The 27,500-nt window shown below is 41.5% G+C and overlaps 4 protein-coding genes across 4 annotated transcripts in view; 2 read left to right on the plus strand and 2 right to left on the minus strand.

Moving 5' to 3' along the window:
- The window catches only part of ilkap (integrin-linked kinase-associated serine/threonine phosphatase), a 131,052-nt gene that overhangs the window by 88,010 nt on the left and 15,542 nt on the right, over positions 1-27,500 (minus strand). The window lies entirely within an intron of this gene.
- On the minus strand, positions 6,100-14,796 carry gmnc (geminin coiled-coil domain containing). Its single transcript, XM_060888873.1, has 7 exons — positions 14,735-14,796; positions 12,433-12,534; positions 10,127-10,184; positions 8,759-8,906; positions 7,172-7,257; positions 6,957-7,073; positions 6,100-6,876 (listed from the first exon to the last, which is right to left on the minus strand). The coding sequence occupies exons 1-7, from the start codon at positions 14,794-14,796 to the stop codon at positions 6,100-6,102; spliced, it is 1,350 nt and encodes a 449-aa protein (XP_060744856.1).
- Positions 19,733-21,683, plus strand: LOC132858084 (serine protease inhibitor Kazal-type 1-like). Its single transcript, XM_060888279.1, has 4 exons — positions 19,733-19,875; positions 21,021-21,058; positions 21,254-21,363; positions 21,507-21,683. The coding sequence occupies exons 1-4, from the start codon at positions 19,824-19,826 to the stop codon at positions 21,559-21,561; spliced, it is 255 nt and encodes an 84-aa protein (XP_060744262.1). The 5' UTR covers positions 19,733-19,823; the 3' UTR covers positions 21,562-21,683.
- On the plus strand, positions 22,419-26,802 carry LOC132858080 (coagulation factor X). The gene is made up of 9 exons (XM_060888272.1): positions 22,419-22,552; positions 22,656-22,735; positions 22,821-22,978; positions 23,078-23,102; positions 23,197-23,310; positions 24,550-24,687; positions 24,771-25,009; positions 25,090-25,204; positions 25,998-26,802. The coding sequence occupies exons 2-9, from the start codon at positions 22,666-22,668 to the stop codon at positions 26,603-26,605; spliced, it is 1,467 nt and encodes a 488-aa protein (XP_060744255.1). The 5' UTR covers positions 22,419-22,552; positions 22,656-22,665; the 3' UTR covers positions 26,606-26,802.

Consider the following 27,500-nt stretch of genomic DNA (forward strand, 5'->3'; position numbering starts at 1 on the left):
TTAGAAACAGGTCTGTTCATAAACACTCCAAAGCCTAAAGGAAATGTTGACATAGAGGAGGTATCTTCTAGGCTAAATCCCCAGAGACCAAGGAGAAAGAAAGAGCAGTCCAATAAGCAGACCACGTATCAGCCAAAGAACCTGATCCAACCTTTAGCCAGTTAGAGGATGGGCAGTTGGAGTACACAATGAGTAGCAGAGATCCTCATGCTAACCTCAAGCCTGGAGGATACTGAAGATCAAGTTCAAGTGTGGAACATCTAAACCACTTCCAAGGAGAACTTGTTTTGGTCATCCTCAAACCACAGGACTAAGACTTTCCACAAAGCAGCCCAAAAGAGGGCAAGATGGAGAGAACATACTACTAATGTGTGGAAGCCAAAGCAGCTTGAAGGATGCATGAAAACCAGAGGAGATCCTTCAGGATGTGTTGTTTAACTTCACACTATTCAAAACTGCCGTTCAGTGCTTTTAGCTCCAGGAACTCACTGGTGTTGAAATACTCGAGACAGTGTCTCTTATAAACTGTCTCACAGCCACCACCTGTCAATCAAGTCTAAAGAGGCAGAGCACATCATATGGATATGGATTTGAACCAAACTCTGAGGATGTCTGTAAAGGTTGGGGTGTGGTCATAGAGAAGGGGCGGAGTTAAACTGTTTCTCGGGAAGTCCAATTCAATTTGGCATCAATCTGCAAAAATAAATCTGGATTTTTTTATTTTTTTTTAGTAAATTAGACATTAAAACTGATGTATGCTCATCTATGGTCTCGTCATGATTCTGTTTATCTGGACAACAACGGGCTCCTGCTTGGGCCACTCAGATCACTGCTTGATCCTTCTTCTTTGTTTTTTTTTCTCCACCCCTATTCCTCCCTTTCTACCTGTCTTGACTCTCTATCTTTTCACACCAGTTTTACTTCCTCTCCTGCATCAGGTCATACTATGAAATGTTTTAAGAGACCATTGACCATGATGTCTCTTGACACCAAAACAGTCAAATAAAAGCAGCTTTAATGTCTCACACACTCTTTTGCATGGTCCTGTTTAGTTTTAGTTCATACACACGAACACACTGTAATGATGTGATTTAATAAAACATTTAACTGAATGAATGCATCTGTACCTGCAGCCCAGTGCTGCCTGATGTGTCCATCACATATCCTTAAAGTATGTCCTCTAATCTGATCTGAACCAGATACAGTGTAGATGATGAAGCTGTTTAAGGAAATAATTCTCACACACACACACACACACACACACACACACACACACTAAAAGGTAACCATGTTTTATGTCTTCAATGTGTGTGTGTCTGTGTGTCCGTGTGTCCATGTGTTTGTGTTGCCCGTTTATTTGTGTGTGTGTATGTGTGTGTCCGTGTGTGTGTATGTGAGTGTGTGTGTGTGTGTGTGTGTGTGTAACATTACCCTTGTTGAATAGATGCACATTAACCATTAAACCATCCTCTGCTTGCGTTTCTGCACTCGCTGCCTTATACATGACATATTACTGCAGACCAATTATGGAAGACAGTAAGAGGGCACTTTTAATTAGAGGCACGCTCTTCCTGGTCAAATTTTAACTTTACTCTCTTTCTCTTTCTCTCCCTGTTTCTTTCTCTCTCTCTCTCTCTCTCTCTCTCTCTCTCTCTCTCTCTCTCTCTCTCTCTCTCTCTATGTCTCTCTCTCTCTCCCTCTTTCTCTCTCTCTCTCTCTCTCTCTCTCTCTCTCTCTCTCTCTCTCTCTCTCTCTCTCTCTCTCTCTCTCTCTCTCTCTCTCTCTCTCTCTCTCTCTCTCTCTCTCTCTCTCTCTCTCTCCCTATGTCTCTCTCTCTCTCTCTCTCTCTCTCTCTCTCTCTCTCTCTCTCTCTCTCTCTCTCTCTCTCTCTCTCTCTCTCTCTCTCTCTCTCTCTCTCTCTCTCTCTCTCTCTCTCTCTCTCTCTCTCTCTCTATGTCTCTCTCTCTCCCTCTTTCTCTCTCTCTCTCTTTCTCTCTGTCTCTCTCTCTCTCTCTCTCTCTCTCTCTCTCTCTCTCTCTCTCTCTCTCTCTCTCTCTCTCTCTCTCTCTCTCTCTCTCTTTCTCTCTGTCTCTCTCTCTCTCTCTCTCTCTCTCTCTCTCTCTCTCTCTCTCTCTCTCTCTCCCTCTCTTTCTCTCTCCCCCTCTTTCTCTCTCTCCCGCTCTCTCTCTCTCTCTTTCTCTATGTCTCTCTCTCTCTCCCTCTTTCTCTCTCTCTCTTTCTCCCTCTCTCTCTCCCTCTCTCTCTCTCTCTCTCTCTCTCTCTCTCTCTCTCTCTCTCTCTCTCTCTCTCTCTCTCTCTCTCTCCCTTTCTCTATGTCTCTCTCTCTTTCTCTCCTTCTTTCTCTCTCTCACTTTCTCCCTCTCTCTCTCTTTCTCTCTCTCTATCTCTCTCTCTCTCTTGCTGAGAAGAGATGGACTAGCGTACATGAGTACGGCCTTTATTTTGTCCTCTGGTCCTGATGAACCCTCAGTTGTTCAACAGCAAGCTTCAGCTCCTAACCCCATCTACAAGGTGTGTCGTAGGTATTGTGTTTAAAGGTTAATGTCGATAGTTGATATACAAGTTTTAGGAGACTGCAGGTTCTGTTCTTGGATTACAGTTTCTGACTCCAAAATCCACTTCTTCTCTATAGTTTAAGTACGTATCTACAGGAGACATATGCACTGTGCTGTTATTATCACTTCAATGGGAGTTGTACTGCGGCGCTGAGGCCCCAGGTTCAGTCCCCAGCTCAGGTTTCTGTCCTGCTGTGTTGAATTTCTCCCCGTTTTTACGTTAGTTTTCTCCAGTTTCCTTCCACCTCCCAAAAAACATGCAATTTAGTGTGAATGTGCGTGTGTGCGTGTGTGTGTGTGTTTGTGTGTGCGTGTGTGTGTGTGTGTTTGTGTGCGTGTGTGTGTGTTTGTGTGTGTGTTTGTGTGTGTGTGTGTCAGTTAATAAAGACGAACGTCCGAGGAGTTAAATCACGTCCACAGAATGAAGCGTTTCCAACACATTTATCAGAGGAGATTAAAATAAAAACGAATTAAAACACTAACTGATTTTCCAGCTGTTTCATTGCAGCGATTTCATTACAACGGAACAGATTAATTAAAACATGAGCCATTGTTTATCCTGTAGGATTTTTCATGCAACCACAAAACCACACACACTGAGGGGTGGGGGTTAAGGGGGGGGGGGTGTTGGAGGGATGGAAGTAACAAATGCGCTTTGATTAAAAAAAAACACACACACAATGTTGATTAAAGTAGATTAAAATCTCTGATGTGATTAAAAATGTAATGATAATTACAGAATTTTTATTAATTCTTCCTATTTATAAATTTGGGTTTACAGGAAACTAATCAGCGGTCACGTGGTGTAACTACACATCATTAAGTGTTTCATTCATTTATTAATGAACAACAGGTTGTGCTTTTCTCACCTTTACACTTACACTTAATGCTGGGAAACATCCTGAATTTCTGTTACTTACAACAGCTCACTCACTCATTCATCTTCTACCACTTATCCGAACTACCTCGGGTCACGGGGAGCCTGTGCCTATCTCAGGTGTCATCGGGCATCAAGGCAGGATACACCCTGGACGGAGTGCCAACCCATCGCAGGGCGCACACACACACACACACACACTCATTCAATCACACACTACGGACAATTTTCCAGAGATGCCAGTCAACCTACCATGCATGTCTTTGGACTGGGGGAGGAAACCGGAGTACCCGGAGGAAACCCCCGAGGCACGGGGACAACATGCAAACTCCACACACACAAGGTGGAGGTGGGAATCGAACCCCGACCCTGCAGGTGTGAGGCGAACGTGCTAACCACTAAGCCACCGTGTCCCCCAACAACAGCTCAATGAATCAGAAAACAAACAAATCCAGTAACCAGAAAGTACAAACTTTTTTGTCCTGAAGTCGGAACCGGAGACTCCTTCCATAAATGTTAAATAAACAATACTTTACAGAAAACCAGGATGGTTATTACATTTTCACTTAGTCTTATTATAAGTTATGTTAATATGTTATTGTTGCAGCCAGAGATGGGTGACTCGAGTGATATGACTTGACTCGAGTCAGACTTAAGTCGCAAATTTGAGACTTGAGACTTGCTTGACAAATATTAAAAAATGACTCGACTTGACTTTGACTTGACATTCATGACTTAAGACTTACTTGTGACTTGCACGTGTGTGACTTACTAACATCTCTGGTTGCAGCCAACATTCATTCTTTATTTGTTTATTTATTTATTCATTCATTCATTTATTTATTTATTTTGCGGAAATCTACTTAAATTGGTTGAAATCACATGCACACTAACCCTAACCCTAACCCTACCAGTAAAAACCTATACACCTATGGAGAGGCTTTATGATGTTCCACACACGTGAACCGGAAGCGTCGAGATGATGTCACATGACGTGTCCCTTCACAAATCTACTGAATATTTGAGTCATTTTGAAAAAAGTGCAAAATGCTCCAAATATCACAGAGTTTGCTTGATATTTACTTTATTTCTGGACTGATGACGTATAAAAACACGCACATTAATATACAGTAAACATCCCAGACACGTTCTGACCAATCAGATTTCAGGATTCAACATCACGTCCTCCAATAAGCTCTTTGAACAGGAGGTTGTTATTGGTCAAAGTGCCACAGAGACTCGGGCCGAAGTGACACAACCTGAAGAACACAACGTTAAGCTTCACAAAATCAGCAGCTAATTGATTTGTTTGTGTTCCTGACTGTTTGAACGGACAAACGAAAGGCTTGCGGCATTTCTCTAAAGTTTGTTTGCTATTGAAACATTCCCAATCCTCAGCCTGGCTGCAGGTCCGAATCGTTTGCGTCGCAGTGACCTCGTGACACGACACACTCCTCAACATTAAGGTCAAAGCAATTGATCAGATTTTAGCCTGTTATCTAGTCTGTGCAGAGTCTCAGCAGAGCTTTGTGAAGGGTGGTGTTGTGTTTATACCTTTACGACTCCCATTTGCAGCCGGTGACAGAACATATAATTATATGCTGATCTCATCATAATGAGCTGCAATATGAGAGTACGGTGAGAGCAGAGGAAGTTTCAGCTTCATCAGTCATCTAATGACCCCTTTATGACCCCTTTTGTAAACCCACTGGGTTCATCGAATCAGGTGACTTCTCTCTCTCTCTTTCTTTCTCTCTCTTTCTCTCTCATACTCTCTCTCTCTTATTGCTGGTTCCCCAACCTGCTCTCTTCTTCTCTTTCCAATCTGGTGGGCATCTGCAGGGGGATTAACCGTGTCATTAAACACAGACCACTCACCCGGTTCCTCAGCAGCTAGCTTCAGCGCCCCAACTTTCCCTGGCATTCCCAGTCCCCTTGGGGGCAGAGTGGGTAGCACCAGGCTGAGCGAGGGAGGGATGGAAGGCTGGAAGCATCCCGTTTTAGATCTCCCCCAGGGAAGATGCGGCCTGTCTCAGACCCACAGGGCAGATCAGGGAGGGAGACTCTCCTGAGACCTGGAACCTCTGCCCCCCCTCCTTCTTTTGTCTTTTAGAGGTGGGAGAAAGAGAGTGGGTGGGAAAGAGGGAGGGAAAGGAGGGAAAGACTGAAACAGGTGTGAAAGAAGAAATGACAGGTTGGGGTTAACATCCAGATAGGAGTATCAAGAGAAGAATAAAGGCTGAGCTGAGCACTTTGGAGAGGGTGTTTATTATCAGATGTGCGAGAGCAGCGATTTAGACGAATTTACACACATCGCTTTTTTAAAGTTATTCCAACGTGTTCCAGAAGGTTGAGGAAAGTTAAGAAACACAACGCACTTGAATTATAGTTTATTAACGATTATTTTTCTAAGCATCTAATAGGCAGAATCGAAAGATTAATCAATGTGTTAATCAATGAAATGACTCCAGAGCCAGACTGAACAAATTACACCAACGTTTCTTCAAAAACACAAAACTGTATCGTATAGAATTCGTTCCCATTATTTGTTTCATAGTTTCATGAATTCGTTTTGTCTCATATTTAGTCTCCATCATCCCCACAACTGTATTTTTATTTTAAATAGATCCCTGTAACATATTTATTTTAAGAACACTGTTTAGGCACCCAGGTAAAATTCCATCCTCCTTCTGAGTCTCTGCGTGTAAAAGCTTGTCCTTGTGGGAACGTGTGGGTCTTGACGCTGTTTTGCGGACTCAGCGACATGCTGAAAGCTAAGTCCGTTCTGCTGCGTGTGGAGAACGGCGCACTCTCGTCCCCGGGTGGTCCGGAGAAGCCGTGGCCGAGCTCGCGCCGGTGCCTCTCTGAGCTCGAGACGTGCGAACGCTGAGGAGTTGACGCTGCTTTAGGAGGGGTGAAGTGTCCGGTAGGCAATTCCATACCTTGAAGTGAGCCTGTAGATGTGACGGTGTACATCCTTGATGCACCAAGAGTCAAATAGTCTGCACTTTCGTCCATGCTGTGACTGAAGCCACATGACGACTCGATGGCACTGCTGTATTCACACTGGCTGTCTGAGTAAGGGCTGAACATGGTGCTGTCCTGCAGCGCAGGGCTGAAGTGCTCGGTGCTCGGAGCCGGAGAGCTGAAGGAAGCCGTGTGCTCTGTTGTAGGGCTGTTAAAGCTGCTGTCTGTGTTGATGGTGTCCTCATCCTGCAGTCCAAGTGTTTCCAGAACCCAGGAGTCCAGCGGGGGCGTAGCGGCTACCTCGTCGGCAGAACAGAACTCCAGAGAGAGGTTACGGCACGTCCGCTTTCCCTCGCCGCCCTGCAGCAGCCGACTCACATTGAGGAAGTCTCTCTCATCATGCAGAGCTCTTTTCCTGTGATGCACGTCTGCGCTCCTCTGACCAGAGAAAAGCCTCTACGTGAGACAGAAGAGAAACAAGTTAGCGACCGAGAGAGATCGAAAAACATAGATCTTAACATAGATCCTTAACATACCTTTGACTTGTCTTCAAGTGACTTCACATATGATGAGTTTAGAAATTCTTTGAGTTTGTTATTCTCCTCCTGGAGTCTCGCGAGTTCTTCTTCTTTCTGCATCAATGTATCCTGAAGCTGATAAGAAAACAAGAGTTAGCGTTCGGAAACAAGATTCTACACGATACAGGTGCTGCTCTTTTGTGTTGTTGGGAATACAGAGGGCTTTAGCAGACCTGCTTGTTCCGCTGGAGGTGAGGGGACAACTGGTCGGGCCAGACGGAGTCATGCAGAGCGCCGTAGGCTGGAACCAGCTGTGGAACTGAAAGAAGCAAAAGTCGGTGCAGTTAGAATCACGTCGCTGCGATTTTCAACAAGAATGCAAAAATCCAAATTTGAATTCTATTGTTTTGAATTTGTTTACATCTGGAAAAAAAAATGATGCTTTGCTGTAGAAGAGCAGTCTAAAATCTGATACGTAAGAATATGTGATTACAATGTAAAAAAAAAACCCTTATTGCTCTACAGTAAATGTAATATAGAAGTTAAGAACATAAACGTTCGAACATTTTATAAATTCATTTGGATAAATTTCATCTGTGTTTGACTTCTTTTGGTTGCAATGTTCTATTATTCTAAAGAGAATTTAAAAAATGTGAATGCTTTTCTCACTTAATATTGTTTTATTGTTTTTTCCTTTTTTTTTGCAAAAACAAAATTCAATTTTAGACAGAATGAAAAAAAATGTTAAATCAAATGAAAATCAAATGAAAAAAAAAAAACTTTCAAGAATTCAACAATTATTTTTATTCTAGAGGAATCTGGACGGTGAACAACTGAATCAAACCAAACAGAGATTATGATTTCATTTCTCTTCACAGCTTCACACCAAGCAGTCAGCATTTACAGTGTAATGTAAATAGTTTATAAAACCTGTTTTAACATTTCAAATAAGGTTAATTCAGATTTAAGATTTGAGTTTAGACTTAAATTAAAATTTAGATGTGTTTTCTGTTCTTTAAAAATGTCTGTCACAAGGCAAGGAATTTGGTTTTAGTTTTCAAAAAAATTTATTTATTTATTTATTTTTTTGGATAAGAAGACAATTTATTTATTAGATGTTATGATAAAATTCTTTAAATGTAAATGTCGGTCAAACAAAAACCTTAAAACATTGAGATAAATGACATTTGTGCTCTAGAGGAATTCAGCACCGGGACACTCGGATGAAAGGAAATGGAGATAAATATCTAACATATCTGCAGTAAACAAAGCAAATTTAAGAAAAAGATGAATAAATAAAATTCTAGTAAACAACTGAGGTTTTCATTCGATTCAATAACAACATTTAAAAAAAATGTTAACTTCTAATGTTTCTAATGAATGTTCTGTGTTTGACTGCTTTTACCTGCAAGTTTAGATATTTTAAAGCAAAAATCACAGTTTCAGAGATTAGGATGCAAATTTTCAAATAATAACTATTATAATATTCAGATAGATTCATGAGAAAATTCCAGAACTGATAGAGTATTGTAAGATTATTATTATTATTATTATTATTATTATTATTATTATTATTATTATTATTAATGCAATTACATTATAGAGATTTAAAACTAATCGTCGTTGGATGGAGTAAATGTGTAACAATATGTTAGGTTTTAGAACCCTGCGCTTGACTGATATACAGAACAGTGAAGTACAATAGAAATGCAATAGAGATGGCGAAGCTGAGCGCGTGAGATGGCGCGCAACTGCCGGGAAAAAAGCAGGAAAAAAAAAAGCTCTCGCGCTTCAAATCCCGCAATTTTTGTTCCACTTACGCTCGCGCGGGCAAACTGCGTCGTCCAAGCGACCGGTGTCCCAGAGGGAGACGAGCGTTGCCGTGGAAACGTCAACAGTGTCGCGAGCCGCCGTGGAGGCGGAGTAAGCGCAGTCAAAGCGCGCGTCTCGGCAGGAGAGGATGGAGCTCTGTTCAAAACAACGGGCAAAAGCGCAGTAACAATTCAATCAGTGATTCTTTTAGGAGCGCGCAAATGTGTCTAGAACCTCTCTCTCTCTCACTATATCACTCTCTCTCTGTCTCTCTCACTATATCACTCTCTCTCTCTGTCTCTCTCACTATATCACTCTCTCTGTCTCTCTCACTATATCACTCTCTCTGTCTCTCTCACTATATCACTCTCTCACTGTCTCTCTCACTATATCACTCTCTCTGTCTCTCTCACTATATCACTCTCTCTGTCTCTCTCACTATATCACTCTCACTGTCTCTCTCACTATATCACTCTCTCTCTCTGTCTCTCTCATTATATCACTCTCTCTCTCTGTCTCTCTCACTATATCACCCTCTCTCTGTCTCTCTCACTACATCACTCTCTCTCTCTCACTGACTCACTCTCTCTCTCTGTCTCTCTCACTACATCACTCCCTCTCTCTGTCCCTCTCACTACATCGCTCTCTCTCTCATTACATCACTCCCTCTCTCTGTCCCTCTCACTACATCACTCTCTCTCACTGTCTCTCTCTCACACACTGTCTCTCTCACTATAATCACTCTCTCACTCTGCATTTATTGTTTACTGCATTTATAAGCCTTATTGTTGTTGTTGTAGTTGTTGTTGTTGTTTGTTTTCCATTAACAGTCACAGGATCGTCACACTGAGTCTTTTTTCCTTTGCACAACATTTTCCCTTCAGACTCAGGACCAAATAAAGTCCCCATTAAAGCCATAAAGATCTTGATCACGCTTGAACTCTGATCATGAGATGACGGAGACCCTTTAATTAAAAGCTGTCAGTTTAAAATGCACCAGCAATAAAAGTTACATGAACACTAATGATGGAAACCTCCGCCTGGGCATTTAATACCCCCGGTAAGGTAACACACTGCTTCTGCTCTGGATCTATATATAAAGTATAAATTAACACAGCACGCGCACTAGACTCTAAATTCAGAACATACTCAAAAAGTGCAAAAAAAAACATCACACTCACCATTTCGCAGGCAGGACTTTAGGAGCAAGGCGCGAGCTCGGAAGCGCGACAGAAGTCCCGGGAGCTCGCGAGAAAACCTTTGGGGAGGTGGAGGAGGAGAGAGAGGGAGAAAGAGCGCGCGCGCTGGCACGGAATCAGAGTTTCATTCTAGCGCCCCGATTCAGGTGGCAGAAGAGCTCAGAGACGTCACGTGACGTGCTGTGCCGTTGCACTCCAGATGCCCAACAGCTGTCCTGGGCCGTGTTTCTGCGCTCTGAGAGAAGGAGGGATTCAACGTATGGCTAAGAGTAATCCAACTCCAACATGAGTGCGCGCGCGTGTGCATGCATGCGCAAGTGTGTGTCCGGGATAAAGATGGTAAGACACCAATGCGCACCTTGTTGCATTGCACAGTGACGAGTCGTTAATGTGTAAGCCCAGTAGAGACAGGTGATGAATTCATGTAGGTGATCGGGTGAGGGGTGGAAATGCTTACTGCCACCCCCAAACTCAGGGGTAAGTGAAATGTGCATTCCTTCGAGTCACACATTAACATTACTTTTGCGCGCAAATGACAAGCGTTTCTGCACACATGCGTGCTGCTAGGACACATTTCTGTCATGAGCTCCTGTTAGTTCACTACTGCACATGTTGCAGGCTTTAGTGTAAAGTCGGGGTCTATAAGTGGTTATAGGGAACGTTATAAATGTGTTGGACCAAAAATAATAATCAGAATAATTAAATTAGTGGCCCAATAACTGTTTAACCAGCATTTACCTGAAAAACGAATGACCTTATACACAAAAATACATCTATAACTTCAATCTGAAAAGGTTTCGTGTAGATAAATGTAGATTTCTGGGCTTTGTGGACATTAAGGGAAGAGATTTGGAGAGAAAATGAGAAGCATGCGAGGCAGGGCAGACATACTGTAAGGGGGCTGGAGAGGCGTGGGTGTTAGTGTTTATTTCACCTCACTCTAACAATTAAACAATGTAGAGTTCTTCCCTTTCACCTGATACCTTGTCCTCTGTGTGCGGTGTGTGGATGTGTGGGCATGTGTGGGTGGATGCGAGGGTGTGCTGGCTGGTCTGAATGAGAGATCTAGAAATCGCTTAAAGTTAATAAATGTTGTATAAATGATCAAGCTTTTCAGTAATAAACGGCCTCACTTTACCTATTCATGTACCACGGTACCAATCAGCTCTACAGGTTTAGTGTAATGTTATAACAACGACGTTTAGTTAAGAATGACAAAAAAGTGTTTCGTTTAAACACATCTAAATTCCGTAGCTTATTGTTTTAGACGATTTAAATGACGAGTCTTGTTCGTTCTCCTGGTGCCCTTTTAGGGTTTCTCCATGTTCTCATGTTTTCTCCAACCTCCTCAACACTGGTGGCATACCATGTTGTGAATGAGTGTGTGTCATGGCAGACGTGTTACATCCAGGTTATATTCCCACCTTATGCACAGCGTGTGCATGGAATGGTCTCCAGATCCACCCTGGTTACTGGAGTTGAATGAATGAATCCTTGCATTGCCCCAATAAAGGAAGATCTGTTCATGTGTTCATCCCTCCAGTTAAAACGTCAGACTTGTAGACACAAACACACACACACATCTGTGCCAAAGAGCTTTGAGGCTGGTCTGGTCTTATCCAATGCCTTATCATTACAAACGCACTTAGGTTTTGTTTGTATTTTGCCTATAATGGGTATACAGTATAATACTGCTACTGGAGCTTTGAGCACAGGGTTCATGCCCTAAAAGTGCTCCTTTCATTTCTGAACATTATCCTCAGTAGTAGAACTCAACACTCTGCTCAAGTTGTCTTCATCCCTTCCTGAGATACCAAAAAGGTTCTCGGTAAACATTCATCCAACTCACAGGGCAGCATTAAACAAAGGTCAAAACTGATACAGATACAACGGTTGCCAAATCCACATTACTTTAGCTTGATGGCTTCCCTCACCATTGGTTTCCATTAGAATGACCACCGTGACAGGTACTGACAGATTTAAGACAATAGATTCTTGGTTGTTCTCTTGTAGCTGCCTATACAACTGAGTATTTAATCATTGTCTACTGAAGATGCTCATTTTCCAAAACGCCAACCCTCTTGTCCACCAAAACTGGACACCATCTGCAAGGCCTTCAGGCTGAGACTTGTAAGTATCTCTGGGATTTATCTCGGCCTTTTCCTGTAGGAAATCCAATGTAGTAGAAAGATAAGTCTGCTTTAGATCCAGTGAAGTCCAAACCTCTTCATATCAGACACCAGACACAAATCCCTTAGATGACATAAGGGAGGAACTTTAAAAGGAACCATATTCACAAGTCAACCCCTCCTGTTCATGGTTGACTTCAGATGCAAAAAAAAAAAAAAAACACTGGTAGATTTATTAGGCTATAATTAGGAATGTAGCTGAATAATAATATTTCATTTAGATAAAACACACAGATAATACACTCTTAATAGATGTGTGTTTGCGTTGTGCTTCAAAATGAGCCAACACCTCACCTGTGCACAGGAAAATCCAGCTTGAACCACCTTGGATCATTGGTTAAGCTCATGTACTGGTCAGCTTTAACTGGACAGAACTGGATGAACTGGTACTCCAGCCTAGAGAATCTTATGATCTGGGGAAAGTGCCTATTGAAGCTGGTTCAGCCATGATTAAAAGTGTACCAGCCTGGTGAGGTGTTCCAACCATGGAGAAGCTGGTGGACCAGTCTGAGGAAGCTGGGACAAGGATGGCAGTGATGTTTAACTGTTGTTAATCATGGATTAACTGGTGTACCAGCTTGAGAAATCTGGGCAAAGTATGTTAAAGGTGATGTAACAGCTGTGGAAAGCTAAATGGTGAAACTGGTGTACCAGCTTGGTGGAAGTACAGATGCTGCAATGTACAGATGCTGTGACACACTGACGCACTTTTAATCTCGTTAAAGTTAACAAAAAAGTTTATTTACATTCTTTAGTTTATTTGAATCATTACAAAGTTAAAGGACAATATTTTCCACCATAAGCTTATTACTAATGAGGAACTATTTCATCTGTTACTTCACTACCATCTCATTCACAACCATGCGATAATTTATGCATTAAAAAAATCAGCTTAACTTTATCACATTACAGAAGAACAGAACAGAACGTTTGCCAAGCAGAAACCGACGCAGGGCCGATTCTGACCTGTTAATCCAGGCTCCCGTACAAGATTAACCAGTTCAGGATCTAAGCTGTTTTAAACTGGATTTTCCAGCAAGGTTTTGGACCAATTTGGCACTGATTTATAACAGTTTGGTCATAAATCAAACAAAAATTTAGTAATAATACATAATATTTTTTTTGGCATTCATTAGAATTAAAATATAGAATTTGAAGCCCGGCTGGAAATCTGATGGGCACATTTTACCATTTTGGGCACAATGACATTTGCCCAACTTCTATTTGATGTGGCTTCGTCTGCCCCATGTTCGTTTCTGCTAGACTGTGGGTCTGACCTGTTAAGCCTACAGAGAGCTGCTTTAATTAAAGGCAGAAATGGCAGCTTGGGTAATTAAGGGCAGAGCTGTTTGTCAGGTGCCCCATTGTGATATGAATGGTGTTTTTTTTTTTCACTCCCCACCTTCCCTAATGCTCCAGCTTACTCCCTCACTGTCTGTCAACCAGCCTGTCTGTCTGTCTGTCTGTCTGTCTGTCAATCTGTCTGTCTTTAAGCCCTGAACGTTTCCTGCAGATTAAAATGAAACAAAACTAGAGTTGGTGGTTCGTCCCTATTGGAGCTAATCACAACCGTGGATCGACTGATTGACGCTGTTCTTAAGTCCAAATCTTTTTTTTTTAAGTTTATTATAAAAGTCGGCTCCCCGTGACCCGAGGTAGTTCGGATAAGCGGTAGAAGATGAATGAATGAATAAAAGTCGGCATCTCTGATCTAGTTCTTTCAACGAACTGACGTCTTTTTGATTTCGGGTCCCACAGAATCCTTGTCCGATTCTCCCTTTTTATTTATTTTTTAATTAGACTCAGACCCTTTCCTACTACACACACTCCTTACTCCTTATGTCCCACCTCAGTCCCAGTTCCCCTCCCCTTCTCGGAGCAGTTGGGCAGTTAATTGCTTCCACTCTGGGCTGGTAATGAGAGTACAGGTGGAGATACCTGGGCAACAAACCCAGTCTCTCCCCCCCTCCTCCCCAGCCCAGCTGTCCTGCAGCCTGGACCCTTTCTGCTTAAACACTCCCACAGAGAGCCCTAATGACCAGCCGAGCCTGTTCGGGGTTTGTTGGCCAACAACCAGCATCCATTGGGGGCCTTGAACCTATGCCTCCTGTGGCCCCGATGACTGTGAATAACATCTCAGCGTAAAAGTCAAAACAAAGTCATCACCCTTGACTTCTTCACAGGGGTCCTCTTTTTTTTACCCCTTTAACTTCTCCTCCCCTTTTTTTAAACCTTCATCTTATTATTAACACCCTCCCCCTTAGAGAATTACACTGGAGATTACACTCCAGACGCGTGGAGAAGCAGACCCAGTGGCCTTACTACACGCGGCAATGCTAAGCCTCTTTTACCTGAACAATAGTCTCCAGCAGAGCCTATCCTGCCAATTAAGCCCAGGGCTCTCTCCTGCTCTCCATGCTGCTCTGGCTGCTGCACTCCTTGCCTAGTCGCGTCGCTTCGGCCCCCTGCCAGCTTCAGGCATGCTCCATACACACACCTCAGCTCTAAATACGCTCCTTTTGTATGTGGGAAGGAAGGAGGAAGGCCATATTGGTTTGGGTAGGACGCGTGTGGACCCCCCACAGATAGAACTTACCGCCAAGTGGCATCAAAGTGCCGCCGCATGACTCCAAGAGATTTCCTCACCTCTCCTTCCATAAGTTCATGTTCCTTCTGCCACCACGCTTTACAAAACACTTCCTGGCCTTAAAATACAAAATAGTCATTTATTTATGTTGTGTGAATGGTATAAAATGATCGTGTGAGCGTTTTAACAGTGCAGATTAAAACACAATGAATTCTAAAGGAGAGGTCATGTGACTTTGTGGATCAGGAAGTTTTAGTAAGGTCCTGAACTTAACCGTCAATCAACTGATCAATCAATCGATCAATCGCTCGATAGATCTTGTATCTGAGCAGGTTTTCTCCTGAAAGAATTTCTGGACATCTTATATATATATATATATATAAATATATATAGTAACGTCTTGTTACACAAAACTCATTGAAAAAGGGTTTAATCATCAACACATTTGGTGAGTACTCACTTGATGATGGTGGTATAAATAATATTTACTTTCATCCCAGTTTCTGGTAGTCAGGAAGTTTCTGTAGGTGTGTGTGTGTGTGTGTGTGTGTGTGTGTGTGCGTGTTTTCAAAGTACAAATGAAGATTACAGAAACGCGATCCTTCCTGAACCCTGCCACTTTACTTACATGGCAGTGTTTCATTTCGTCTCTTTGTCAATGAGACCATTAGATGGTCAGTGAAAAGTAGGATTGCGATGGAATGTTTAAAGCCTTCCTCTAAGCCCAGTCACTTTCAGCACCTTCAATATAAACTTTACCTGCCACCCCAAAGGCTCAAGTGACACCCAGTGCCACGCAGCACGCCCCAACACCCACTCACTGCTGCTCAGGAACAATAGACCTGCCGCCTAAAGGTGACCTCATGTTCCTCCTGTCTGCTGAATGACTGCTGCTCTGGTCACGTGACCATAAAAAATTCCTTCTGGACAAAACGTTTGTAGAGGAGCGTCAGAGCGTGTGCGTTAAACAGAGTGAATGATGGTCGACGGAGCAGAAAGAGAACAACGTATTTGTTTTCAGTCTGCTGGCGGGGAGTCTAACGAAAATTTACAAAGGTCCAGTTTCATAAAATTCCTCGCTTGCTTTCATGGAATGAGTCGTGGAGTTAAATTAAACTCGTGAGCTTCACGGTTAATTTGTATCGCTGCTTTCCAATGATTGGCTAAATGATATAGATTATTATGTCAATTATTTAGCGAATGAGCTGAAGGTTAGTGACCTAAACAGGTTAGTTTCAGCAACTGATTATTGTCATACAGCAGGAGACGTTCACATACATCAGACCAGACAGTTCATCTGAACGTCTTCACCCGGGTGCGTTGGGGTCGGAGCGAGTCCGCAGGCTCGGGTTACGTTCTGAATATGAGGCATTTCTAACCGCTCTAACACTTTCCACCTCTGCTGTTCTCTCTCTGAAAAAATTAAAATGTAATATGTTCTGATCCGCAGAAGAATGTTAAACACTCGCCCTGAAAACGTCCCGTACAAACATACAGTAATGTAACAGCAGCTGAGTCGTGTTCAGTCACACAGATGTTAAATAAACAGAGCAGAAAACTCCATTTGGTTACAGCTGATTTCACAAACTTCTGAACCTTCTCAACTGAGTAACTTGTGTTAAATTCATTCATTCATTAGAAAACGCTCTTTGGATTCTTCTCAAAAATCAGGTTCTTCTTTACAGTTTGAAAAAAATCGTCTCATCACCAGCAATGTTGCTGAGGAACCACAAACTCCACAAACTCCACAAACTCCACAACTCCACAAACTCCACAAACTCCACAAACTCCACGACTCTAGAAGGTGATGGAAAACCTACTGCACACTCCAAATCCCTGACACTGGAGACTCCTTCTGGAAATGTACACAGAAAAACACCATATCAATTATTTTTTATACTATCGCTTGTATATGTGTGTGAGTGTGTGATTGTGCGTGCGTGCGTGTGAGTGTGTGTCTGTGTGCATGTGTGTATGAGCGTGTGCGTGTGTGTATGAGCGTGTGTGTGTGTGTGTGAGCGTGTGTGTGTGTGTGTGTGTGTGTGTGTGTGTGTGTGCGTGTGTGTGTGAGCATGTGTGCGTGTGTGTATGAGCGTGTGTGTGTGAGTGTGTGTGGTGTCTGAGCGTGCGTGTGTGTGTTTGAGAGAGAGGGAGAGAGTTTCTTGAAGAAGAAATCAGTAACAGTTCAGTAGAATCACACAGTCCTGAAGGATAGAGTGTTTGTGTATATGTGTGTGTGTGTGTGTGTGTGTGTGTGTGTGTGTGTGTGTGTGTGTGTGTGTGTGTGTGTGTGTGTGTGTGTATGTGTGCGTGTGTCTGTGAGGTGGTTGCACATAATCACAAGACCTTTGTCCAGTCGCTTGCTTTGAGGGGGCCGTGGCAGGGGCCCAAGACTCAGCCGAAACATCACAACAATCACAACAATCACAACAATCACAACAATCACAACAATCACAACACAAACCAAAGCACAAGCTGAAATTAAATCTGAACAAATGCATTAATGAATAAATGAATATTATTTACAGCATTTCAGTTCCTCACATGCTGATTTAATCCTTCAGGTCTTGTGAATGTACTGAACAGTTACTGATTTCTTCTTCTTTAAGAATCTCTCTCTCTCTCTCTCTCTCTCTCACACACACACACACACACACACACACACACACATCATCACCTCTAAACACATCCCCCTGTATTCTCATGCAGTTAAATGAACTGAACATAAACCGCTTGGACACGTGACGACTTAATAAAAAAACACTATGATGCATTATGAACTTCACCACTCACATCTGTCTTATAAACACATTTTGACCGACTGTAATATCAGATATATTTTATCAAGTCCAGTTGACTTTCCTCCAAAACCTAAACCTCATGAATATCAAATCCTAGCTCATAATGCAGAGTGAAAAGAAAACAAACACAGATACAGCTTCAAGTTAGGCAGGAATGTGTGTGTGTGTGTGTGTGTGTGTGTGTGTGTGTGTGTGTGTGTGAGAGAGAGAGAGATTTGACATAAACCGTGCCAACCTCTGGACCCGAGCCAAGCCTGGAGGGGTGACACTGAGGGTCCTTACTGCTTTCAATCAAACAAAAAAAATCCTCTCAGTCACACGATCACTCACAATAACATCCAAAGAACAAAAATCCAAGTTGTTTTAATTTACATGAATGATTCCAGTTTTTTTTTTATCTTTTTATTTTTTCATTTTTTGTTTTTGCACATTTTAATTTTACACAAGTAAAAGTGTTTTTGAGTTAAATCTTTGTTTGTATGATTTTCTTACATATATTTTTCAGATAAAACATCAACACTAATTTATTATTATTATTATTATTATTATTATTATTATTATTATTATTATTATTATTATTAATAAATAATAATAATAAATAAATAAATAAATAAATAGTAATAATAATAATAATTAATACTAATAATACTAATACTACTACTACTACTACTACTAATAATAATAATAATAATAATAATAATAATCTAACCTCATTAGTCCATATCACAAAATCAGTGAAAAGAATCGAATCATTTTCTTCTTCACTGATTTTTATTATTCCTTCAATAATATATATATTTTGAAACCTTTATTGCCCCGAAGGGAATTTGTTTTGCACTCAAGGAAGCCACATTAACATCCAACAACATTACAAACATAGAAGGCACAAAAAAACAAAACATAAACAACACAAACACAGCAATGATAGTGACATACAATAATCAGTCCAACATCTAAAAATGAATCAATAGCTAATTAAAAAAAATCCTTTAAAAATTCTATGTGCTTGTGTCTGATCTGTTCAGTAACTGAATGCTCCTCTGTACAAATGATGTAATGGCACATTGGTGTCATTCAAAATCTACATCCAGATGGGAGTAAGGAGAACTCTAGGAAACGTGGGTGGGATGGATCATCCAGTATCCTCAATGCCAGATTGAAGGTATATTGATCTGTAAGATTGGAGATGCTTTTAACATCGGATCCAGTCATTTTTCTGCCCATTTTAGTCACCTTATCCAGCATATTCCTGTTCTGGACAGAAAGACGTCCCCCCCAGCTCTGGATGGCGAAAGTCACCACACAGTATTGAACACACCACACAATAAAAGCTGCTTTAAAAAAAAAAACTATGTAATGCATGTAAGGATTATAGAAGAATAAAATGTAAAATGATTTCACACCTTAATGAAAGGGGAATAAACATCATTATGAATTGTTTAGTTTAGTGCACTGGGACAGAACGTGGTGCGGGTTTGATTCATCTGTTAAGTTGTTTATGTGAGACACATCAGGACAGTTTGGATGTGTTTAAAATGTTTTATCTCTCACATTTTACTTCACCTACAGATTTGTACATGTAATATCAGCTCCTGATTCTTTTTGAAGAGAAAACTTAGGACCAGTTTTCTGATTAGCAGACAGATGGTTGATATTTACCGCCATCTGCTGGTCAAATTTTATATTGTCGCTTTTGACACAATTTATAGAACATTTTGGGCGTAAAAGACATTTTATTCATTTTCTCTAGACAATAAACAGTGTTGCAGGAAACCTGGAGCCTGAAACCAGGGGCACAAGGTGGGGTACATTCTGGTTGGGGTGTCAAATAACGACAGGGTACACACACACACACACACACACACACACACACACACACACACACACATACACGCACAAACAAACACACACACACAAACACACAAACAAACACACAAACACACACACACAAACAAACACACATACACACACTCACACACACAAACAAACAAACATACACACACAAACACACAAACACACACACACACAAACACACAAACAAACACACACAAACAAACACAGACACAAACGCACACACAAACACAGACACAAACGCACACACGCACACACAAACAAACACAGACACAAACACACACACACACAAGCACACACAGGTTAGTTTATTACACTAAGCAGTGCTCTGGCCAACAGCTGTCAGGATTTTACACACACACACATTTGTGAAAGGCAGGACCATAGGAGAAGGACGGGTTTGTTATACACACACACACCTACTTTATCTCACACACCCTGCAATCATGAAAGTGCTGACTGCTCTGATCGCTGTCTCTCTCCTCCTGAGCCTCTCTGGTGAGTAGCAGATTAGAAAAAATTATAAAGTCTGGGCTGTTAACCAAGAAGGAGCATTAAGTTTTGTGACCTGATCCAATATCAAAAATAATCTTATAATTAAAATTTGTTGCTGTTTTTATTCTACCAGAGCGACTGCTTCAATACTTTTTCACGAGTAGTGTAAAAAAATGACTGCTTAGTGAATTTATATTATTTCTGGCCATAATATCTGAGATAATAATTAATAATTCATATTAATTCATCTCAGTTAAAGCTGTTTTATAGCTTCTGGTTTGTTGAAGTTTACAGTACATCACATCCTGGACGGTTTGATTTTGTTGATATTCACAGATTTCAGACTGGAATAAGAGCCAAGAAAAATGAAATGAATTGAGTTGAGAGTGTCTACTTTCTGAAAACATGTTACGATAACAGACACACATAAAGGCAGGTACACAAAGTGAACAGGTGCCGATCATCAGCGGCGTTCCCACGTTCAGGGACAGAAGGTGTTTACCTGGAAAATGTCTGCAGTCTAGACACGAGAGCAACCTACAAATTTACACGTGTTCTTGAGATCCATGATGCGTCTTAGTTAGATTCTGTTATCAATTATCGCAATTAAGCAATTAAGTTAATAGGAAGTGAACTGAACTAAGTTGACTGAGCAAAACATGCTAACAATACAAAGTGAACCGAGCTAACACACCTGAGTGTACAGAGATAACAATGCTGACTGAACCAAGCTAACAACAATGATTAGCGTGAACTTAAAATAACAGTGAATTGGACTAACGATACTGAGTGAACTAATCTAAACTAGCTTAACAAGCTAACAACACTGAGAGGGTTTGGTTAGCAAATGTGTGAGTGTTCCTTGATTAAAAAACTAAATGTACTGAGCTAAAAAAAACTGTGTGAAACAAGCTAACTAATAAAGCTTGTTCTGCTAACCGTGGAATATCTTTATAGAGAAAATAAATGATCGGATAAGCAGTAGAAAATGAGTGAGTGAGAAAATAAATGAGTAAACAACATGTCTCTGAATTCTGTTAAAGGAAACCGTTAACTATTTAAATCGACCTGAAGATGTGTCTTAGAACCAAGAGAACATGGTTCATCTGTCCAAGCTGTCGTGAACTGTGTTTATTGTCTCCGTACAGATGTCGTATCATCAGATGAACGGCCGCAGCCCAGAGAGGTAATCGCTCAAACTCTACTCAAGACTAGTGTGTAAAAAGTCACACTTATGATTAATATTATAAAGAAATAAAACACTTCAGGACGTTGAGTTACAGGACAATACGAGGGCGGTGTGATGGAGTGTTTTATTCAGCGCTCAAACGTGGTTTAATGTCTTATTTATATACAAGTGTGTCACTGTGATCTGTAACAGGCCGAGTGTGAAAATTATCCCACTTTGACGTGCACCCGCGAGTTCGACCCCGTGTGCGGTGACGACGGAGAAACCTACTCGACCGAGTGTGTCCTCTGTGTGGAAAATAAGTAAGATGGCATGTAATTTAACTTTAAATAAAAAAAAAAAATCAGCACATGAAATAAATTTCCCAGTTTTTTTTTTGTTTGTTTGTTTGTTTGTTTGAATTATTCTTGATTTCATTTTGCTTCCTATTCCCATTTTTGTGCAGAAAACGGAACCAGCATGTGAAGGTGATGCACAAGGGAAAGTGTGAAAGTTCTTAAGTCTACCACACAGAAGAAGACCAGGAGATCTCTTCACTGTTTGCTAATCATAACAGCTCAAAAAAAAAAAAAATTTCATTTCATTTGACTAAATTGTAGACGATTAAAATATCGAAGCATGATGTTCGTCTTGTTTCTTTAATAAAGCTCTATGCTCAATAATATAAGTAGCATATTTCAGACAATGTGGTGAGAAATTATACTAAAAAATACTAAAATAAGTTGATTGAAGATCTCGATCCATCACTGTGGAAACTCAGAGATGTTCTAATCTCCCTGAGAATACGGTGAAGCACGGTGGCGGTAGCATCGTGTTCTGGCGACGCCTTTCATCGTCTGGTGCCGACAACAAGATGGACGGAACCGGACCGAGGGTGATGTTAGAAGAGAGCCTGTTCCAATCTGCAGAAGGTTAAACTTCACCCAAGACCAGAACCCAAAAGCCTACTGCAAAATCTTCTGTGGATTGATTAGAAACTCAGGAAGGGATCGAATGTGTCGGTATTTTTAAACCAAATGCGAATCTTTGTCAAGGCTTAAAGATGTAGCACCAACATCTTCCATCCATCTGACAGCTTGAGTAATTCTGCAGAGAAGAATCACCAATGAGGTGTTGGTGTCCCATAAAGCTGGTGACCCCGGCATGATAAACCATCAGGTTAAAAAACGAACAAAACCCTAATCGGATACACGCTAATAAACCGTGACGTCCGAACGGACCTGCGGTCTGTGACAAAGCCAGGTTTGATTTATTTCCTAAATGTTCTACGAACTTGATGTCCTACTTGATTCATTTTCATGACGTTTTTCTCGTGAAGACAATCACAGAGCTTAAGTTACATTTCTACAAACCGTGTGTGAAAATGTAAATATTCACCTGTCTAAAGGTCATGCAGTGATCACAGAGTAAATATACGGATTTAAAGTCACCCAGCTGCTGAACCGTGAACTGAGCAGAAAAAAAAACATTCTTACATGTGATTGTGACACAGTGAGTAAACGAAGCTATATTCACTCCAAGACAAGGTTTTTTTTCCGAGGTGAGAAACGGATCCAATCGATTAACTGAATCCTCACGTGTCCGTCTCTTACAGAAGAGTCCAGATGTCTGAGTCGTCGATCTGTTTGGTGATTCTTTTATTCACTACGTACACAATCGGTCTTCAGACAGCAGGTAGGGTCGTATATCCAGGGTTCAGGATTCGGCGGTGGTGTTGGTGTTAACTCGAGTGTTCAGTAAGCGTCCTTTTGTGTCTCAGTGTTTCTGAATCACAGGGATGCTACACGGATCCTGAGGCACCGCCGAGCCAACTACTTTCTGGAGGAAATGAAACCTGGAGATTTGGAGCGCGAGTGTTACGAGGAGATTTGCTCGAGAGAGGAAGCTGCAGAAATCTTTCAGAGCACAGAGAAAACAGTACAGTGACTGTGTGTGTGTGAGAGTGTGTGTGTATGTGTGTGTGTTGTTTATAGAATCTTGTCTTTTCATTCATTATTATATGTTTTTTTTATACAGACAGAGTTTTGGTATCGATACCAACGTAAGTGTGTTTAAAATTAATGGTACTGTATGGTTTAGGTCTTGTGATATCAGTATTATGATATGATGTGTGTGTGTGTGTGTGTGTTGTTCAGGTCAGAGTAAGTGCCATGAAAACGTGTGTTTTAACGGAGGGGTTTGCAGTGTAAACGAAGGACGTTACACGTGTGTGTGTCCACCACGTTACACCGGGACACACTGTGAGACAGGTTCGTTTACACACTCACTGTGAGACAGGTTCCCTTACACACTCACTGTGAGACAGGTTCCCTTACACACTCACTGTGAGACAGGTTCCCTTACACACTCACTGTGAGAAAGGTTCCCTTACACACTCACTGTGAGAAAGGTTCCCTTACACACTCACTGTAAGAAAGGTTCCCTTACACACTCACTGTGACTGTGTAACACACTCACTGTGACTGTGTAACACACTCACTGTGAAACAGGTTCCCTTACACACTCACTGTGACTGTGTAACACACTCACTGTGAAACAGGTTCCCTTACACACTCACTGTGAGAAAGGTTCCCTTACACACTCACTGTGAGACAGGTTCCCTTACACACTCACTGTGAGACAGGTTCCCTTACACACTCACTGTGACTGTGTAACACACTCACTGTGGACACTGAGATAAGACACAGGACACAAATAATCATCATCATCATCATCATCATCATCATCACTAAATCCTTATTCATCACATTCATCCTAAAGATTTTTTTACTAAACAAATGTCTTAAAATTTGATCTTGAAGAAATCAAATTTTTACGTATTTTTTTAATTAAAAAATTTATTTATTTCAAAAATAATTTTGTTTCCATAGTGATTAAATAAAGAAAATGTTTTAGGATTTTTCTGTCATTTTAAGTAAAACTCAGTGAAAGACATTATTTATTTTTGTGTAAAATAACAGAAAAGCTCTGATAAAATCCTGCAGTAGGACAAACCCCTAACTCCAGGAGTATTTTGGCGAATATGTTAAATCTAATTATTATAAAACAAATTTAAATGCTTTCAAGCTGCAGCCATTAAATTCAAGCTCCAGTTTGTTTTATTGATGATTTATCCAACAGAGTAAAACTGCTTCGAGCTAGAAATCAGTAACAAGATCTAGAAGCTGGTGGAATAAATGATGTTATATTTTTAGGTATAAATTGATATAATATAATATAATATAATATAATATAATATAATATAATATAATATAATATAATATAATATAATATAATATAATAATATAATATTAGGTAAACATATCAGTCACTAAACAATATCACTGAGGAACAAAACCTCATTATTTTCCACCAAATCCACAAAAACTTTGGTTTTTTTTAGAAAGGCAAATGTAAGACCTGCACTTTGGTCCTATTGGTGCTGCTTTAACCCATGTGCTGTGTGTGTGTGTGTGTGTGTGTGTGTGTGTGCGTGTGTGTGTGTGTAGAGCTGTTTGAGTGTGAGTACAAGAACGGAGGGTGTTTACATTACTGCAAGGACTCACAACCGGTCGGCTCAAGTGTCACCTGCAGCTGTGCTGATGGATATGACCTCGAGGAGGACGGAAAAACCTGCCAAGTGTCGGGTGGGTAAATAAATAAATAAATAAATAAATAAATAAATAAAAACACTCATCATACCTGTAACTCACCTGATAAACCTTTATAGCACGATACCCATGTGGAAAACAATGGACTCAGGGCTTTCTACTGCGCTCCTTACTGGATGATCTAAACCACACCCACACAGCAGAAGACCACACCCACTACCCCACAAACAACACATCAAACCACACCCACTCTCCAGAGAACACCACCCAGGCGCTGTACAAAATATCCACATATGATGATTCGGATAGACGAATTGTCGGTGGCGTGCTGCAGCGTCAGGGTGGAAGTCCGTGGCAGGTAGGTGGAGCCTGTGGTCATGTGATCATGAAACTGTGAGTGAATGAGTAGCAGTGCTGTATGCGGTGTGTCTGTTCTAGGCTCTGCTACGCAATAAAGATGAGAGTGGTTTCTGTGGAGGAGCGTTGATCAACCAGCGGTGGGTCGTTACAGCGGCTCACTGTCTCCAGGAAACACCTGATCATGTGACCCTCGGTGAGCATCAAGCACCACATGTTTGGGGGCTCAGAGTTTTTTTGGGGTTTAGGTTTTCTAGAGTTCAAATACTCTGGGTTTGGTTTCTTGTTGGGGGTCACGGTGGCTTAGTGGTTAGCACGTTCGCCTCACACCTCCAGGGTCAGGGTTCGATTCCCACCTCCACCTTGTGTGTGTGGAGTTTGTATGTTCTCCCCGTGCCTCGGGGGTTTCCTCCGGGTACTCCAGTTTCCTCCCCCGGTCCAAAGACATACATGGTAGGTTGATTGGCATCTCTGGAAAATTGTCCGTAGTGTGTGAGTGAATGAGAGTGTGTGTGTGTGTGTGCCCTGAGATGGGTTGGCACTCCGTCCAGGGTGTATCCTGCCTTGATGCCCGATGACGCCTGAGATAGGCACAGGCTCCCCGTGACCCGAGGTAGTTCAGATAAGCGGTAGAAGATGAGTGAGTGAGTGAGTGAATGGTTTCTTGTTTTGGAGTTTCCTTGGGTTCAGACTTTAGATTTGACCTCTTTGGGTTTAGGATCTCTTGAGTTGAGGTGCTCCAGATTGATTACGTGTTCTTTAGCTTTGATTCTTTGGGCTTGGACCCGCTCCGTTTGATTACTTTGGGTTTGAGTTCCCTGGGATTTGTCGATTCTGATCTGGATTCTGGATTTCGTGGGATTTGGGATTCATTTCTTTGAGTTTGGGTTCTCAGGATTTCAGGGTTTGTGTGTGTGTGTGTGGTTGGATGGGTAGGTGAAGGGTGTAAGGAACAAACTTCTTCTATCCTCTGTTTTGTATGTGTGCAGGAGACTTTGATAAATTTCGTCCCGATGCGGGAGAGCAGAAGATCAAGGTGGAGAAGGTTGTTGTTCATCCTCATTTCCACGAGTACACGTTCGACAGCGACGTGGCTTTGCTGTACCTGTCCGAGCCGGTCGTGTTCAGTTCAGTCGTCTCCCCCGTCTGCCTTCCCAACACTCACCTGGCCAGACGTCTGGAGCGACCCGGGGAGAACGGCCTAGTGAGCGGCTGGGGTGCGACTCATTACCTCGGCCGCTCTTCTCGTTTCCTCATGAAAGTGTCGCTTCCTGTAGTGGACCAGAAGGAGTGTATGGATTCCACGGATCAGGTGATCACCGATAACATGTTCTGCGCCGGATTTCTGCATGCGGAGAAAGACGCGTGTAGCGGTGACAGCGGTGGACCGTTCGTGGTGAACTACAGGGGGACGTGGTTCCTGACTGGAGTGGTGAGCTGGGGTGAGCAGTGTGCTGCAGACGGAAAATACGGCGTGTACACGAGAATCAGCAACTTCCTGAACTGGATAGGAGACGAGATGAAGAAACTGGAAGAGACGATCAGCAAGAACACCAAACAATCCAGCACCCCTTCGACCCTGCGCTCTGATCCATAACCTAACTCTAATCTCGTTATCGCCGGATGTTTTTAATGAACATGTTGTAGCTTTTCTGCTTTGTGCCAACAGTATGAGGAAAAATATTATATTATAATAAAATAGAAGCCTAAACAATAGTGAATTACGAGTGACAGCAGGTATTTATCCATTTTACACCGCAGCACTCGAGTTCTTGATTCTGATTGGTCGGAATGTGTTGATTTATTTTCTATACACACAAACACACAAAAAATTACACCCAGCATTTAAGGAATTAAATCCATTTTATTACATTAGCCTAGAAACATCAGTGTGTTGTTATTATATACTTGTAGAGTTATATATCCATTACACTGATATGTACTGGTGAGCAACACGATATTAAAAGACAAACATCTTTAAGTTAAATTTAAGTTAAATACAGCAACACATCGTGTGTAAAGTTACTGATTCGGTGTTCAGCTGGAGCTCAGTCACTTAACTCCGTGTGTTTGGATAAAGGCTGTTCCTGGATCAGGCTGTTAGCTGTAAGATTACAGTGTGTGTGTGTGTGTGTGTGTGTGTGTGTGTGTGTGTGTGTGTGTGTGTGTGTGTACGCAGCAAACGTTTCTCATTTTTAAATGTAAATATGTAAAGTTTTGATCGACATTTGATCACTGCAGACAAAATAAGACCTAAAAGTTCAGAATGACGTAACAGCAGTACAGACTAAAAAACTTGCTTTAGACAACTAAAACATAGACGTACATAAAATAATGTAACATTAAAAAAAAATAAAGGTATTAGTCTAACATTAGACTGAAGACAGTAACGTGACATTTATATTAGTTTCCGAGTGTTTAAAACTCAGTACCAGTGATGATTATCAGTGAATACGATCGACGGTTAACGACGGCATATAAACATATACACC

Source organism: Tachysurus vachellii, chromosome 15 (genome assembly GCF_030014155.1).
Source record: "Tachysurus vachellii isolate PV-2020 chromosome 15, HZAU_Pvac_v1, whole genome shotgun sequence".
Classification (NCBI taxonomy): Eukaryota; Metazoa; Chordata; class Actinopteri; order Siluriformes; family Bagridae; genus Tachysurus; species Tachysurus vachellii.